General features: G+C 41.7%; 1 protein-coding gene across 1 annotated transcript; it reads right to left on the bottom strand.

Annotated features, from left to right (window-relative positions):
* Nucleotides 1-2,082: 2,082 nt before the first annotated feature.
* On the bottom strand, nt 2,083-18,172 carry psma3 (proteasome 20S subunit alpha 3). The gene is made up of 11 exons (XM_083792318.1): nt 18,055-18,172; nt 16,175-16,257; nt 11,663-11,786; nt 9,649-9,750; nt 9,236-9,309; nt 8,320-8,392; nt 6,837-6,902; nt 5,880-5,926; nt 4,264-4,331; nt 3,905-3,969; nt 2,083-2,292 (listed from the first exon to the last, which is right to left on the bottom strand). The coding sequence occupies exons 1-11, from the start codon at nt 18,073-18,075 to the stop codon at nt 2,248-2,250; spliced, it is 768 nt and encodes a 255-aa protein (XP_083648444.1). The 5' UTR covers nt 18,076-18,172; the 3' UTR covers nt 2,083-2,247.
* Nucleotides 18,173-18,415: the final 243 nt, after the last annotated feature.

Here is an 18,415-nt window from a genome sequence, read left to right as displayed (position 1 = left end):
AAACCTCTAGACAGAGCTTGGATGAACTTCAAACTTCAGAAGTCCTGAATGACACGTTGGCTCCTAAATGGTAATTGAATTGGTGCATTTATAGGGCCTTTATCCAAGGCGCTTTACATAGATTGTGCATTACATTCACACTGACACACACACACACATTCACATTTATATCAGATGGCCGAGGAATCCAGGAATCCATGTAAGGCACCTTAACGCAATTAGGGTTTCTGACTCAGTCTATCTCATTTGGTTCCATTTGTAGCCTACACTCAACACTCTCAGAGTAAAATGAACATTGATTTTACAATATAAATTGGGGGTCCCAGAGATAGAAATGCCATTAAATGGAGGGGTCCATAGACAAACTGTAAATCAACTTCTCTTATGGGGGGTCCATTGCGTATGCTTTCAAATGGGGGGTCCGCGGGCTAATTAGTGTCAATGTGTGGGTCCTTGACATGACATTTTGGGAACCACTGATCTACAAGGTCACCCCTTGTAGATCCGATCGGCTATTTTCAACCAACCGGGGCGGCTTGTTGCACCGTTCGTTCACAAGGCTGACGTCACCGTAGCATCCTTGGCATCGTAGCCCGACGGAGAGAGAGGCAGAATAAACAAGCTTGTTGAACCGAGGCGCCTTTCCTCTGCGCCCATTGGCTGCCCGGACGAGAAATGCGATTGGTCCGAGCGGCTCCTCGATTACAACGGGCCCACCCGCACATTTTCTCGCGCGACGATTGGTCGATACGAACGCGGCGCTTCTGATGGAACCCGTCGTCTATTGGCTGGCTGCCTGTCCACAGGAAGGAAGGAGGCGTGGCTCGGCTTCACTTGGTACCGAATGTACCTTGTTTTTTTTAATGACTTCTTTCTCTCATGTCATTATATATTGCATATTTTTTTATTTACATAATATGCTTTTGTGCCACATAATTTAATGTGGCACAAAGACAGAGTAAAAATGTTTTAATTATTCACCATAAATGTGTTCATCTGACTGCTATGCTATCCACCACCCCATATCATATTATGTTAAGACCTAGGCCTTCTTAGTTGTAAATGAAAGCTTGCAATGGTTGGTTGGTCTCCTGACTCCTGGTGTGTTTTGGTCTTAAGGACACTTACCAGTGGCCGACAAGTAGTACTGCCTGAAAGTCATAATCCCAGCATCAGCTACAGTCAAATGGGGATTCAGTCCATCTTGGTTCAGTAATATCTGGTACATACAGTATTTGGTCTCACTTGGGGTTTGCGAGACCTGACCTGGGGTGGAATATGGGATGTTACAGTGCAACTTACAGATTGTACAGTAGATGATTCATTGCACTATGGTCTCTTAGATGACACTTCTGAAAATCAACTTGGACAGTCTGCCATCTCCAGAGGCTGGTATGACCCCAGAGGGTAGGCGTGGTGGTACCAGTTGTAAATGCTGGTGAGATCAGGTGCTGGCGGTATCGCAAAAAGCGAAGCAAAAAATAACTCTGCAGTAGCATATTATGTCATGGTGCGTTTTGCGTCTTATATTCCATTCCCTCTAAACTCAAAGGCCTTATTATTTAGGCATACGTGGCATCTCATTAAAGCCTTCTCATCCTCTGTGTTGTGATTCAGATCCTACTGCATGTCCAGTTCAATACAGCCACGTAGATAGGGAGGATGACCAATTCAGAGAGCATTTATAGGAAATATAAAACGGGCACATCTGCTGAACGGCAGGCACAGGACCAACAGTGGAATAAGATAAAGAATAATATTAGAAGTAGATACCGTAACGTGTCAGAAAAAAAAAAAACATTAGTCTAAAATAAAGCCTCGACTGGGAGCTTCTTGAAAAGTTACTGTGAGTGTGCACTTCCATTATTCTTTGTCACATAGCATATATTGCTTAACTTGCTTAACATAAATGCTCCCCTTTTCACACTTTAAACATTTAAAGCATACAATGCAGGCTATCCAGCACTGTCATACTACTAACACATAAAACATACTTTGTACATGAAGTGTGACGTCTCTGCTATACCGTGTGTGTCACTCAGCATGTAGTGTTACGTTAGTTCAACAACACAAACTAGAAACTGTAGTTTTTAACATATTTTATTGTCAAGTTTGAAGATGGTCCATGAACTACAAAACAGAATACAAAAAAAATTAGAGCCCTCAGGAAGAGCACATATATGTGTGTGGTGTGTGTGTGTGTGTGTGTGTGTGTGTGTGTGTGTGTGTGCGCGCTCAGTGCCGTGTTCACATGTTGTCTTCGTCAGAGTCATCCTCTTCCTCCAATGAGTCCTGTGTATGGGACGAGACAAGTGAGACAATCACAGACAACTCTTTTTGAACAATACATTTTGTCAACGACTAGATGTTTGACATTTGTATTTTACTTCAACCAAGACAAATATTTTCTTTCACGAGTTGTAAAAAAATATTCTGTCACTTTCAGATGAAAAATATGGTTGTAGTAGGGTTTATACAGTAAATATACCTGTTATGAAATGTTAATGAACACTGCGTGTATGATGTGATATTTTTGTCAGTTCACACTGAAATTTGTCTTGCGACCCAGCAGCCGAACATACCCTATTGGTCTGAATATAAGACTACGTTTTTTTCCCCAATGGAAATATCCTAAAAAAACAGAGTTATATTCTGCACAATACGGTTTATACACACATTTGACAAAAAACAAAACAAGATTACATAATATAAAAGACACGAAGACAAGAGCAATGTCCACCGCTTCGCCTACCCCTGGCTACAACTCCTGATTAAGCCTCAAAGTCGACTGGTGGACAAAGGACCTCTTTAGTCTGACCTTATTGTATGCTGGGACACCATACAGTATCTCCTTCCTGAAGGTAGCACACTATATTCTCCATACAACACATGGCTAGTGTTTGAGGTGATATCCCATGCCAACCATGGAATGCTGTTATCATAAGTGGATGTATATAGCCTCTGAAGTGGTTGTCCAACAATCTTTCCGATTAAACACTTAAGCCCTTTTGTATACTTTGTCATACAACAGTGTTACCATCAATACAATGCAACAAAATACCAACAATAGTCGATCTACAACCTCACAGCGCATCGCATAGACGTGAGGTAAGGTTGTAGATTTTAATATTGGTAAAAAGCAGCTCAGTTCTTTTTAAAACTCATCCACCGCTAAATGGCAGTAGCAATAGTTCAGCACAGACCACCATAGATTTGTTCTATTTCTTTTGAACGAGAGTACTTTGGCCTGGAGGCACTTCAGAAAAATCAGTCAAATCAGTACTTAACCCAATGAGTTAAAAGTCTTCCTTTCTGAGCGCTTTGAGACAGCTTCACTGTCAAGAGTATCATGGTAGGAAACTGTGCGAACAAACATGCACTCAAAGTGCGTTTAAATCGATCTAAAAAGGGGTTAGGACCGTCTGAGCGAGATACTTTAAACTTTGCATGCATGTCACAGAAGAGATGCACATGTGTCGTGCCGAATGGGAAATGTGTCACATCGGCAGATGTCCAGAAACGAAAACACAAGTATCTTTGTATGCGTCTTTTTATGCTCACATATGGAGATCCCTGATGTCATCAATATGATATAGTACCAACATCTAGACTGGCCTCCTAGTACTGCGATGGGTACTGCACTAATGGTGCGTTCACACGGGCAGATGAAACGACGCAAAGGCGCGCTGTGACTTCATTTGGAGCAGCTACATGCATCGTTGAGCCTTTGCAACGTCATGCCGCTGGCTTCCTTTGACAATGAATGGTAGACTGCATCGTTTAATCTGCCCTGTGTGAACGCAACCTAAGTACTCGGACTACAGGTGCAACGGGTATTGCATAACCGAGGGACATCAGAGACATGCGCCAAGTTAATATTATTATTGTTAATATTGTGACTGACCTTGGCGTATTTCTCTGCTTCTTCTCTGACGTCTTTAGGAACCAGCTGGTGTCGTCCGTCTGTGACTGGGGTAACAACAGACACACAGGCAGGGAGTCATAATATTATCACGTCACCCATTTTAAGTCATCCTCATTTAACAACCGGAGGTTGATCAGATAGCCAAGAGAATCCTGACATCATATACATTCAGCACAGAATGCGAAACCAGTACCAGTTCAAACCTGGTACAACAGAAAGCCAGCAGTGCTAGAGGTCCTGGTAGGATAGAAAAAACAGCAGTACCAGAGGTCCTGTGGTGGGATAGAAAACCAGCAGCACAAGATGTGCACGTATAATTGTATTACTAATAATCTTACCTTCTCCCACCCAGCTGAGTTCCAGTTCAAAAGCCTTGTCTTTGACCTCATCATGGACAATGTAGATACTGAAAAACAATAATGAACATGAGTTTAATATTTAAATGTATATCCGTCTGCAAAGCATTGGATATTTGGAAGACTTTGAACAAACTACTAGGCGGCATGTTATGTATACACCTGTATGATGCTAATGTTCCTAAAAGGACATGCCCACACCTGCTTACGATGCGTATGATGTAGTAAACATAATGCACATACCTTCTACTCCACATGCTAACTCACATCCATATCTTTCTTTGATCTGTTTTTTTCCTGTTCTATCCTACATCTATCCTCTCTTCTAACAAAAACTATAAATGAAGAAAAAAGTATATTTTACAGCTCATTAAAAGGTGCCGTAAGTGATATATTTTTGTTAAAATGTAAGTGTTAAATAGCTCTATATTCCTTGTTTGTTCAGTAACCGTCTCTCCAGCTATTTATGTAACAGAAAACACACAGATCATGTCATCTAATCAGGAGTGAACGTGGAAGTGATGAAAACACAGCCGTTTAATCGAATTAAGCTAATATTTACATATCAATGACCAAGGATCATAATCAGATACTCTGAGGCGACATAGTAAATTATTATTAGAGCGGTAGAATGTATAGATAACAGTAGATGACATTATTTGACAAGGTGGTGCTGAAAACTCAGACTAAGAGTAAGAAAAGCCAACTGCACTCGAGCGCCGAGCAGCCAGTGAATGAGCATGCTAGTTCTACAGGGGTTACGGGTACATGCGACCACTACACTATAAAAAGGGGGAATGTGACCGTCGTAGCAAATGTCGCTGCCGGGTGAGGCACAAGCATGTAACTGGCCATGACTACTGGGGTCACACTAGTGTTCATGTTCATTAGGCATTTGGCAAAAATAGACGACCTACAAGGTCGCAAACCTGAAGTGCAGGGTTTCACATTCATATTTTAAAATCAATGTTAATTTAACTCAGAGGTTCCCAACTATCATTTAGCTGGGGACCCCCTGGAACTCCCTCAAGGACCCCTGGGGGTCCCCGGACCCCACTTTGGGAACCACTGGTTTGGGGGACAACTCTATCAAACATACCAACATGACCAAGATGGTCAGTGACAGTGACAGGCAAGTCCCTGCCCACAACCACGAAGGTTGTGTGGTCGACTCCACCGTTGGTGCAGCCGGCTTTGTCGGGCGTCTACACACAAACACATTTGGAAGCTGGGCGGGGAGGGTGAGGATTGTCACTGCACGTACTCCTGTGGCAGGAGGAGTGGGACAAAGGCTCTACGTATGGCTACGTCCTCCCGGTGGGGGCTCCTCACTGGCAGGTGAGCCAGTGGGATACGACAACAGTGACACAGACAACACACAGAAATATATGTGGGGAGGAATTTACTGGCATAATGAGTCCGACTGGATTGGGGATAAAAAGGGGTAAAAATCAGCTCAAAGGCATTGATCACATAGCAATGCATGAGCTTTTTGGCTACTAACAAACAGTGTCAGTAACACTGTCAGTAACACTCTGTGTGCAAATGTGTGTGTGTGTGTGTGTGTGTGTGCGTGTGTGCGTGCGTGCGTCCCTTACATCTTAGCGACCTCCTTCACCAGCTCTCTACAGGTCAGGTCTTTCATCTGGTTAATTTGAAACATTAGAAACACATTTAACAATCAGAATCAAACATTCAAGCTGTATAATAAGTAGAGTACGGAAGTCCGATATCAAAAACCATGTTCCCCGGTATTATCTAGTATTAACCCTCTGCCAGAATTCCACGTGAAGTCAAGCTTTCTCTGAAGGTCTTTCGTTGTCACACATTCACAACAGAGAATTTTCAATAAATCATTCAAAAACGCCATTCTGCCATGCCTACTACATTGAAATGCCTTAAAAGAATCTAGTATAAAAACTGTGTTCCAAAATATCAACCGTTACAAAAGTAACGTTTGACATTGAATTTAATTACTGCATTAGACCTGTTCTTTATGTAGGAGTAACGTCGTAAGTTCTGAGTTGTTTCATCAAATAAAACACAGATAACAAAAGTTAAATTAATGATGAAAAAATATAAAAGGAATCTCAGGAATTATTTGACGGAGCTTCAGTGGAGGACAGTTGTCCAACCCTATAACGCTATAATTAATTCAGTTTTCTCCAAACACAAGACTGAATAAAACTAAATATCATACACGATACAGAACCAACTATCAGAATCACCAGACTTTGTATAAGAATTGTATTTCTGGAACATGGTTCTGATATTACATTTTTGAAAAACATCCATGGGATTTAGAATGGGAAACAAATCTTTGTGAGCCAGGAGGCGTGGGTTTGACAGCAGGACTTTGGTACAATAATTTAACAAACGAGGAAAATAATGGACACGGTAGGAGGAGAACAAAGGCTGGTATAAGCAGTCATGTTGAATATTAAATATCATGAAAACCCTTTGAAGTCAGCGCTACATGATGAAACTATGAACAAATTATCCAGTAATTCAGTCACACTATGATTCATTTCATAGAATAAAAGCAAATCTCTTACCTGAAGCTTTTCTATCTCTGTCTTAGCTGCCTGCTTGGCTTTGCCAATGGCACAGCCCCAGTAGCCCTGAAGAAAACATTTACAGTTAGGAAATAAAGCAACATAAAGCCCTAGCTCAACGAGTGTCTGATCAATCACACTATGACTATATTAACATGGGTCTCTCTGCAATGATGAAAACATTCAAAAACCGCTCAAAGGGAACTTTGGCAAGGCACTGCGTTCGTTCGTTCGCTTCGCAATGACATCACTTGGTTCTTATTGACGTGCTGAAGCGTCCTTTGCAGCCTGTATACCCAAGTGGACACTGGTCAGAGGGTGGTGCTAGAGTAGAAGCAATGGCCTCAAGAAAATCACTAGGATTAATCCTGGAATTACATTATGACATATCAAGTCTGGTTTGTACCAAGGTATCTGAAAAAGAAAGTAAGGACAGATGCCATTTTCGCCATCATGCAATTCCAGGCGGCAGATTCGTCGCACCATGGGAGCCAAACTACACCCAGTACAGTGAATATATTGGAGTCGATGAGAGCCCAGTGACCAGCTCATAAACAAATACTATTTCTGAATGACTGAGACCATCTTTCGCTTCTTGGAAATAAGAGAAGACAACACATTGTCTGCTGTGTTGCTTTTCGATGTGTACGCTGTGAAATTTTATAGAGGTATCTAAAGAGCACAAATACATTTCTGGACGTGACAAGTACCGCAAGACTGTCATTAAATGTCTGGCAGTGAGAAATCTCACGATACCTCTAAAACAGAAACAATACCTGCTGCTGTTTAGATCCTCAATAAAATGTACTGTGCACATCGAAAAGCAAATGATTAGAAAACAACCTGTGACCCGTCTTCTTCTATATTCCTGAACCAATTATATGACAAAGGTCTCAATGGTTAATAAATAATGTTGGCCCAGGCCGTAGCGTAACGGTCTGGGCACCGGACTGGTGATCCAGTCGCGGTGTGCCGCGGGTTCGACTCCCGGACCCGACACGGCCTTTACCGCATGTCATCCCCCCATCTCTCTCCCGTTTCCTGTCAGCCTACTATCTGTCCCTTAAAAAATCAATAAAAGGCGTAAGCCGCAAAAAAAATATATCAAAAATAAATAAATAATAATAATAATGTTTGTTCATGAGTTGGTCCAGCCGGCTTCATCCCTGCCATGTATTCATGGAACTTCCGGTGCAAGGTTTGCCTCCCCTGAAAGCGTCCATGAAAGTGTCATGGCGTATTGGTGACTATACCTTATATACAGATACGTTGGTTTGTACCAGTAAATCAATCATTCTGATAAGGGGCAGAGTCTGACAGTGTCACCTGGTCAGGGGAATAGTATCTCTTATAGGGCAGGTAAACCCAAATCTACATCTGTCCACCTCTATTAAATATATCCATAGAAACCTAGTTGTATTGTGTCCGACGTGTATGAGGAATACATTGACTTTCTGTTGTGAATCATGTTGTGAGGATTTACATGTGAGATTCCAGAGGGGTCGACCATGTAGAGTTGAGGACCTTCGTCTTTATCGTGGGAACCCATGATGAAGCTGTGAGGAAGCAGAGAAGAATAGACATGTATTGTTGACATCATGGGCGTTTTAGCCACTTAAAAGCTTCACCCTGTCAAATGTCATGTCCTACTTGAGATTCGAACCCGGGTCCCCTGGGCAACTGCTGCTACTAGAGCATGCCTGCTTTCTTAGGTGAGCTTACTGAGCTATGGCTTTTTGACTTTCAGGAAGCACCCAGTGACGCAAATAATGGGGTGCATTTTTCATCCCAAAACGAAGATCTTTGATAATGGACCCATCCGCGGACCTTTCTGGGGGTCCCAGGGACGCAGTTAGAACTCAGCACTGTAATGTAATTTGGTGCCATTTAATTTACTTTATCTTTACACTTTTTGCTTAACTCTTTGGAATTTTCAGATTTAGAATTGTGTTTATTTCTTTCAGATACATTTTCTACATGAACATAACCATATCATAACCATATAAGATGAAATGGGAGTTAAATCTGTAAAAATGACAAAAAATATGACTCCTAACGTCGTTGAAGCGTGACTCATAAAATGTCCACAGAATATAATCAAAATGTTCTCAATAGAAGAGCAGGGAGACCAAATACTACGACTGCAGTAGTGTGTGTGTGTGTGTGTTAGTTGTATTAACATACAGATAGGTAAAAACATTTATTCTCTAAAAAGGTTACATTATAGCAAAGCTTTCAGACCTATACACTTTGTTGAATAACGAATACTAAAAATACAGGATCTACAAGCTTGCAATGTGTGACACAACAAAACAACCCAGTGCGAGCTTGAAGATCTGCTACCTTTGAAAGTTTAAAGTGGCTCATGTGATTGTGTATTCATATTCTGTGGTTCTCACCTGCATCCGAAGGGTCTGACAGCACTGTATAGCGTGTAGGCGTGGACATACATGGCTACTCTGTCAGATAGGTGCTGGACACACACACACACACACACACACACACACACACACAGACACAGAGACACACACAGTTCAATTGTTTTGTAAAGAGAACTTTTTGAATGTTTAAAATGGACTACAATGGAAACACGCCTGGCTTTCTATTTTATCCATTTGGAATGTTTTGAACTCCTCCCATGCACCTTTGAATCGTCAAACTATTCAATCAATGAATCAAAGCTAAAACAGTGAAGTAGCCTAAAGAAAATCCAATTGGAGGTCCTTCAAATGATAAAAGGTGGAGAATGAACCAAACTACACGGCCAAGCATGTGATTCCTCCGTGTTCTCAGACCAATAGATAATATTCACCTTCAGAGGGATGTCGTATCCATAGCTGGATCTGAAGTTAGAGGCCTCTTCTCTGGCAACCTCAGACAGAGAGCGTGCATCAGCCAGCAGACCTGCTACAGCCTGTACACAAACAGTTAAACCAATCAAGCCATCCATTATAGGCTTGTTCAAGATACCGTTCTCTGTTGCTTTTATTTATTTCAAGGATACAGTACATCAAAGTGACCTGATGGGGGCAACGGATCTCCAGAAGCCTCGACTCCCTTCCTAGGGCTAGGCCATAGGCCAGGCTCGGCTCTCTCCCACTTTATTTTTTAGGTAGGCTTTGTGCCAACACTCAGCTGTGTTTACTGTTTAACAGTATGCTGTGTTAGGTTTACCAACACAATGTGTACTAAAATGCAGAGTTTACAACACTTCACTTACTAGTATGTTTGGGTAACAGCTTAACTAGTACACAGACTGTTGAGTTAATACTGTTTCCTGTTAACTATGACCGGTGTGAGATGTGATTCACTGTTGAGGCGCAAATCACTTAACCCATTCTGAACGGGCACCCATTTTGGTGTCAGCATCATGTTATGCTTTAGCTATTTAAAAATAGCAGATCTACAAGCTCATATCGCGCCACCGAGTGGCGCGATACGAGCTTGTAGGTCTGCTATTTTTGAAAAATCGAAGAACGACTGACATTTTTTGAATCTGATCTCAGGTCAGAATGGGTTCATCAGACCAGTGTGTGTCCGGCGGAAACCTTGTATGAATCTGATCTCAGGTCAGAATGGGTTAAGGTAAAAGGCAAGGTCGTAGATCTAAGTGTGCGGCCTGTCAATCAACTTTTCGTTGGGACAAATGGAGCCAACACAAATGGCTGATTATGTGGTGCAAAATTAAACAGGACACACAACTGACAACATAGATACTCGTGGTGGTACCGAGAACAGGCGTCAGTCTGGCAAATTGTGAAACACAAAGACAGAGGTGTTTGCACACAGCTGAAGTATTGGGGTGTGTAGGCGAAGTGCAGAAACCGATACAATTTGCATTATATTGAACCCACCAAACGTTGCAGGAAGTACAGTCAGCTGATATGTCAAGAGTTGAGAACCTTGAAGTGGAAACAAATGTTTCAGACAACGTCTTTAAAAAGAATCCTGCCTTGATCTCCTTGAACCCTCCCCTCCCCCCCACCTCTTCTTCCCTTTCTTTTATTCACAATCGGAACTATGCACAACAAATAACTTCACACTTTTTTCTTGTAAAACTGTGATGAGACAATAAAGCTGTAAATGTCACAATAAATCTTGTGACAGTGATTTGTCAAAGACAGTGGACACCTCGTTCGAGGGACATAAAACGTGCATTTTGCAGGGAATTACATTATGGAATCTTAAGTGCATCTGCGGTCTGGAAGATGCTTCTCTCTACTGGTACAACAGAGTTAAGGACATACTGTACTGCTACTGTACGGGGTGAAATGTTTCCAAAGTGGATCCAGCCGCGTTCTAGTGGCGAGATAAGGACTGTGATGTGCCGTCGCTGTGACCACAGCTCAGATGAAAAGAGACTCTGTTCAAGCCAAAAGGGTTCAGTTACTCAAAACCCTAACTGAAGGACAAGGGAAACTTACTGAAAGTAATTAATAAGGGAGAATGGCCTATGGAGAGACTATTATTGTGAAAGTGAGGACCGCAATAGGCTGTTCTAGAGATGTGTCTGCTTTGTTGACATGCAGGCTGAATGGTAGAGTGCCAGGAATAAACTTGTGTTATTATGAACCAACAAAGGTTGTCTTATTGGGATTAACACACTATGATGTTGGAATTGTGGTGGCAGGCACATTTGTCAAGCACATTTGCAGTGCATAGGTGAAATTCTTCCTCTCCATTTACCCAGCCAAACTAGATGACCATTATTATAGTTATAGTAGAGTAGGTATTTTCTTTATGAGAAAGTAAAACGCGAGCGAGTTGGCAACCACGCTTCTAAGAGGCTTTATCAATTATTGAAATGTTAGAGATGAAGGTCTTACCATGCCAACGTGTCTGTCGATGTTGAAGATGCGTTTGTTGGAACCTTCCTCGTAAAGCTTAGACAGAACCAATTTCTCCACTCCAAACACGACCCCATCTTTACAGCGAATTGCTATGGCTGTGCTGTAAACACACACAAGACACACACAGATCCATTTGATAAGGTTTTAAAGTAAAAATGCATATATTTTAATCGATTATCTTATATAAATTAATGTTATACATTATCACTGGTTTAGGGTCCCATAAAGAGGGGTGTAGTTTTGCTGTAAATTGGCTAGCAGCACAAACTAGTTGTACGATAGCATAATACAAGATAAACAAGTATTATACAATTAATTAAGTTACATAAAAATGTTACCATCTATCATGAACTTGTTTCAGACAAACCACCTGTTCCCTCTTTGATCATATGACTCAACACACACTAACCAAGAGGGTAAATCTCCCCCCACCTCATAGAAATTGCCGAATGCACTTTAATGACTCAGATATTCAGGGAATGCCAAAAGCACTTTTTTGACTAGTTGCACTTTATCAAGGGAATGTGTGCAATATCTCTGTTTTGTGTATGTGGGTGTTGGTGTTTCATGGTGTTTTTCCTTTTCGTTATGTGAACGTGTCTGTTATTTGTATGCAGCTGTGACTCTGTCTCCAAGACACATTTCTCCCAAGGGAGACAAATAAAGACTACCTTGAACCTTCAGTGTTTCCTGCAGGAAAAGGCTTTGGCATGGTGCTGGGAGCGGGGGGGCCTTCTGATTAATTAATTAATTTAATGAATTAATGAATTAATTTGATTAATAAATTAAGATTAATTTGTATTATTGCTCTTGTATTGCTATTGGAGACACTGGGGGGACACTGGGGAGGCACTGAGAAGACACTGGGGAGGCACAGGGAAGACACTGGGGAGACACTGGGGAGACACTGGGGAGGCACAGGGAAGACACTGGGGAGACACTGGGAAGACACTGGGGAGACACTCGGGGAGACATTGGGGAGACATTGGGGAGACACTGGGGAGGCACTCAGGGAGACACTGGGGAGACACTGGCGAGGCACTCGGGGGACACTGGGGAGACCCTGGGGAGGCACTGGGCAGACACCGGGGAGAAAAAGCAGCCACTGGGGAGACATTGGGGAGTTGGGGAGTTGCTAGGACCCCGACACGTTGAATACTAAAGTTATTTAGAAAGTTTGTAATGTTAAAACATCACTTCAACACTTGATATAACTTTTAAACCAAACGTGGGTGTAACAGTGTGCAGCCGTGCACGCAAAGAGTGCATGTGCGCATGCACATGGAGTGGACAGATTGATTGATATACCAAAACAACCCTTGCTTAGCACCTCGCTTACACAAGCGTGTGCACAGCGCAATACGAATGATATATTAGTCAGTGTCTAGCTCAGGTCCATAGCTCTAAATGCAACGCATTAGACTAGAGCTATGGACTAGAGCTATGGACCAGAGCTAGTCAGTGGCCTGCATAACGAGCAACGGAAAAAAGGCAAAGATGCCCCCACCACCTCCTTCCACCACTCCGAGGTGTAGCCAATATGTCCGATGTTCTGTCTGAAATGAAGCAGTCAAAGCCAAGGAGAATGTTACAATACTAATTCACCATCGAGTAGCTTCTGCACTAAATGTCACACTCACATGATAAAAAGATAAAAACGGATAGTCTGTCTGTCTGTCCATCCATTCATAAAATGAATTGATTATCCATCTACAATTCTGCATACAAAACTAAGTCTATCAGTATAAAAACAAATTGATTATATAGATTATATAAAAACAAACATAAAAATGATATCCAGATGAATATCAATATTGTGATCATTTCTGAAAAGATATTGTGATATAATATTTTGCCATATTGCGCGCCCCTACCTCATATCACTTTATTAAAGAAAAATCACACCTGTGTGAAGTGAGGGGCACTCTTATTATACATCATGAATCATCTCATACTGGCCAATCAGAATGCCTGTTGCCTGTACGTGTGGGGACTAAAGCTGTATATAGGAGGGGCTAGTGCCCCTCAAAAACACATTATTTGATAACTTTTCATCATGCTCCTAAAATAATTTGTGTGCTACTTAGTAGCACACGTGCTACTTGGAAAAATGCTAAGCGTCGAGCCCTGCCTGTAATGGTCAATTCATATGTCCGTGGAAATAGATAAATCTTCACCGCACTGTTGTCTGACTTAAGGCGTCATGTCTGTTGAAAGCCACAGTAGTTATGGCTCCAAATCATCCAGGTGCTGCATTTTGAATGTAGTAATGTTCAGCTACTACAGACTAAAGACAATACATATTTTTGATGGAAAAAACATTGAGAATCGTGATCTCAATTATTATTATTATTTTTATCCCATGATTTTGCAACTCTTTTTTTCACCCAGTGTCAATTATCTTAATCATGTAATCCTGGACACTCTATTAGAGCCATATGAAATCCGTGTTAACGGAATCTCGGACGTAATCGCGGAAATGACCAATAATTTTTTTATTTTGAACCCCCCTAGCAGCAAAGCATCAACAAGGCGAGCCTTATCAACATTATATCATCAGGCCAAGGCAACAGATTCCCTTAAACTTGCTGCCAGTACTTATCACAAATTCTCAGTCGGACCGGAAACCTAGTGGGAGGCGATACTGTAGGATTCAGATTATGTACAGTAGTCCATTGTAGATCTCCACCTGGGGAACAAACCCTGTTACAATTCAGACACTGTAGATATACCCAATAATATTACTGGGTCTTGTTTACACTTGTTTACAAGAGGGTCCCCACTTAAATTCATTTCACTCCTATGCCACAAAAATGTGGAACGCCCTACCAACTGTCATTAAGACATGTAAATCCCTTGACTCCACCCACCCCCACCCACCCCTTTCCCCCCTCACTGTATACGTTTTTCCCCCTTTTTACCTCCTTTATGATGATTTCCTGTTTTTGGCTTTATAGAAGTGCATAAAAGTGTACAAAATGATATGATGAATTGAAAACGGTGGACTCTCTTGTAAACAAGTGTAATGCTTTATGGTGTCGTCCACTCACAGAGTAACAGTTAACAGTTTTTGTATTGAGTTGTGCAAATCTACTGTAATTCTGCAAACTGTTAATACAAACTTAAATCAATCAATCAATCAAGCAATAATGTTAACTCATGGCTTGGGGACTGGGGAGGCGCACAGTTGCTGCGTGGTGTGGAGCGGCTGGAAGTTGAACCTTTCAATTCATCATATATTAAATCTATCGTCAGTTAACTTGGAATTTGTTTAATAATATATGGAACGACCGTTTCGGTCATCAGACATCAGGCATCATCAGGGCATCATGCCTGATGAAGGTCTGACGACCGAAACGTTGCTCAATAAAGACAGTGTGCAGGATTTATTTTCCTCTACTTCTCAGTTCCAGTTATCCGACTCTCTCCCTCTCTCCCCTGATCTGAGCAATGCACGTACGATGCACCTGGCTGTTACAATAGCGCGAGGTATTAATATTCGCTCAAAACAAAATCGGACAGCGTTTTAAATTAGGCTACTCCAAACCAGACCCACCTATAAATGTTGTCTGTTGTGACATAAATGGGATTGCAGGGAAAAGACGCTCAACACAACTTGTCTTGGTCTGAAATGATGTGGGAGATGTCTGACGCAGTTGATTTGATTGACACCCGAACACGTGTTGCCACTGTTGCGGCGTTGACATGCCAATCTTTCCTTAATAAAACTGTAGTCCATAATATCCGTTCCAAAACTCTGTTGGCCTGCACCCCCTAGCTGTTGCCTCCTCCTGATAGCTGACAGCTAACAATAATAATAATGGAATCTGGGCTTAACACAAATGTAACAGTGTTTAAGCTCATTTGGAATCATCCAGCTGGAATTGATATGAATTTAGCTTGACACATTGATAGGGGATAGCAATAACCCTACCACAATGGGGTGTTAAAATAGTCTTGAATCAGCACTGCACATGCAGTGTAGACACATTAACGGACCGACATGCAGAAACAACGGTCGGACTTGCGGTCGAAAATGAGCTGCTCCCGTGCTTGCGGTTAGGGTAGGGTTTGAGGTAGGTTGTCGGTCTAATGACAGTCGGACCAATAGCATGTCTAAACTAAAGCCTGTACCCTTAGTTGAATTGCACTCAAGCTAAAACTAATATGTTTTTAACTCTGCATATTTAATTCTGTGCCAAGGCATTTTATTTGTTGGCGTTTTATTTGTTTTGATGCTATATTTGTTTTGTTTTAACCACGTACAGCACTTTGGTGGGCACTATTGTAAACAAGTGTAATGCTTTATGGTGTCGTCCACTCACAGTTAACAGTTGTTGTATTGAGTTGTACTTGAAATGTACTGTAATTCTGCAAACTGTTAATAAATCAATCAAAAATTGGTCAGCTTGGGTTGGTGTAAATGTGCTATACAGCGGAAGCTTGGTTTGATGTGATCGTGATGTGAGAGGACATGTTGATGCTGACCTGCTATTTTCCACAGCCTTCATGGCATATTCCACCTGGAACACCCTGCCATCGGGAGAGAATGTGGAGGCCGACAGGTCATACTGTAGACAGAACAGAGAGACAGGTCATACTTTAGACAGAACAGACAGGTCATACTTTGGACCAGTGGTTGTCAACCCGTTCCATGTCAAGGACCATTATTCATTCGGCATTTGAGCCGCACAGACCACCATTTGATGAGATTTCTCAGACCCAGACTATGTCGTTGAATAAGATTTTGTCCACAATGCCATGCCGTATGATGCTCGTACCACAGCAGAGACAATAGGCAAAAGTTGATCAAAATTAATTATTATTCTACATTCTCTAATTGTGTATAGACTTCTTTTAAATTAATGAATGCATACGTTTAACATTAATGTAACTCTTGAGAGTTAAAGATCTAGAAGGGTCCATTTGGTTACCAACTCTGCATCATTTAGCTGGGGACCAGCTGGATCCCCCTCAAGGACCACTGGTGGTCCCCAGACCACTGCTTGAAAAGCACTGCTTTAGACAGAACAGACAGACTGTCGTTCTGTAGACAGAACAGCCTATTTTTAATATCTGAAATCTGGAGTTGCAATACCAACCGTTGACATCCCATACATCCGAACATAGAAGTCTGATCTGATTGTATTAATCATTTAGTTTTTTGAGTGGTGCAACCACTCCTACAACCAGCTTGCAATGTCCTCGTACTTGTTTGTGTGTCTGTGTGTCTGTGTGTGTGAGCATGAGTATGTGACTTAATAATAGCAGTAGGGGGCGCCAGAAACAGTGAGAGGGGTAGTGACTCTAATGAGAGAGAGTGAGAGAGAGAGAGAGAGAGAGAGAGGGGGGGGGGAATTGCACCACTCAGTTCACACGTGTGTGATTTTTTTCTTGCAGCTTAGGGTCCGGCCGTCCGGGCCCGGGACCCCCCAGGGGCAGGGGTCCTTAAGTAGTTAATAGAACACAGCTGCATCAGAAATTCCATACCAACATACTAATTCAGTATGCCATATTAGCATGAGACATACTTGCATGTCCAAAAAAATACTTGAATATTACATGAAATCAATTAGACATTCTGGAAATATTAATAATACTAGTGTATGCAACAGTCAGTGTCATAGAGTAGGTCAGTGTACACTGAACTCTGCCCCGAATGCCCCACAATGCAAAGCAATATCTGAATTAACATGGAAGAAAAATATTATACTGAGCGTGTAGTTTTGAACACAGCCCATACGTATAACTTAAATGGTTCATAAAGTGACAAGGATGGCAGACATAACTTTATGAGCATGTTTCAAGACGTATTTGGGGTGCCTTTCTTTTTTACTGATACTGTATATTAGTAAATAAACGGCTTTGTGTTTTTTTTTTCTCTTCTAAATATTCACGCAAGCAATCATGAAGTCTGCTTTCTGAACTTTCGTCTCAATTGATTTCAATACCATACCACCTCCACCTAGCCTAGCCAACCTAGCCCGGACAGACTTTTTAGGAGAACATTTGCCTCGGACCAGGACTTGCAGATATTTTATTATTACTCTTATTATTATTAATCATTTCTGACATGTCTAATCGATAAATAAATACATGTCAGTCTTGGTCCAAGGCTATCAATATTGTGTAGTATACCATCTTGACGTGAAACTTGGCTAAACCTAGCCTAGCTTAGCCTAAACATGCTAGTCATGCAGTTCTATGTGACTCAGCAGCAGCTATGCTACCAGGCTAACCCACCGGCTAGCTTAAAAGTGTCCAACTTCAGTGTTTACATTAATATAGTCAAATTGGTCTGTTTTATATCAAAACAACATTGTGTGTCCGCAGTGCAACAAGCATGCCGTTTCATTCCATCCACTCACCCCTGTCCCAATGGAACTCATGTTGGAATATTGATATAGTTTGTCAGATAATAGCTATAATTAATCTGCTCTGTGAGAGAGAGAGTGCAGTCGTCCAGCAGCGAGTGAGACTAAAACACCAACGAAGAAGAACAACGACGACGACAGGCGCTAGTTCTGTGGTTCTCAACCTGGGGTCCGGGGACCCCCTGCGGGTCCTTGACGGGCTTCCAGGGGGTCAACCCATGGTCAACCACATAAAATGGTGTATAAATATCGCATCTAGAAAGCAATTTAAACTACTTTGTAACCCTTGTTATTTATTTACCATATCACAGGGAATTTTCTTGAAAGTGTGAAATAATTTATAGTAATAGATGGG

This window comes from Protomyctophum parallelum, assembly GCF_964188405.1.
Source record: "Protomyctophum parallelum genome assembly, chromosome: 20".
Lineage (NCBI taxonomy): Eukaryota > Metazoa > Chordata > Actinopteri > Myctophiformes > Myctophidae > Protomyctophum > Protomyctophum parallelum.
Note: the sequence above shows the minus strand (reverse complement) of the source record. Positions and strands in the feature narration are given on the sequence as shown.

What these genes read in the sequence shown, in the direction of transcription:
- psma3 (XM_083792318.1), bottom strand. Translation starts at nt 18,075, where the DNA reads ATGAGTTCCATTGGGACAGGG. An exon ending in TGAGTTCCATTGGGACAGGG is followed by an intron (nt 16,258 to 18,054) that starts GTGAGTGGATGG and finishes TTCTGTCTACAG; the next exon opens with TATGACCTGTCGGCCTCCAC. An exon ending in ACCCCTCTGGAATCTCACAT is followed by an intron (nt 6,903 to 8,319) that starts GTAAATCCTCAC and finishes TGTTTTCTTCAG; the next exon opens with GGCTACTGGGGCTGTGCCAT.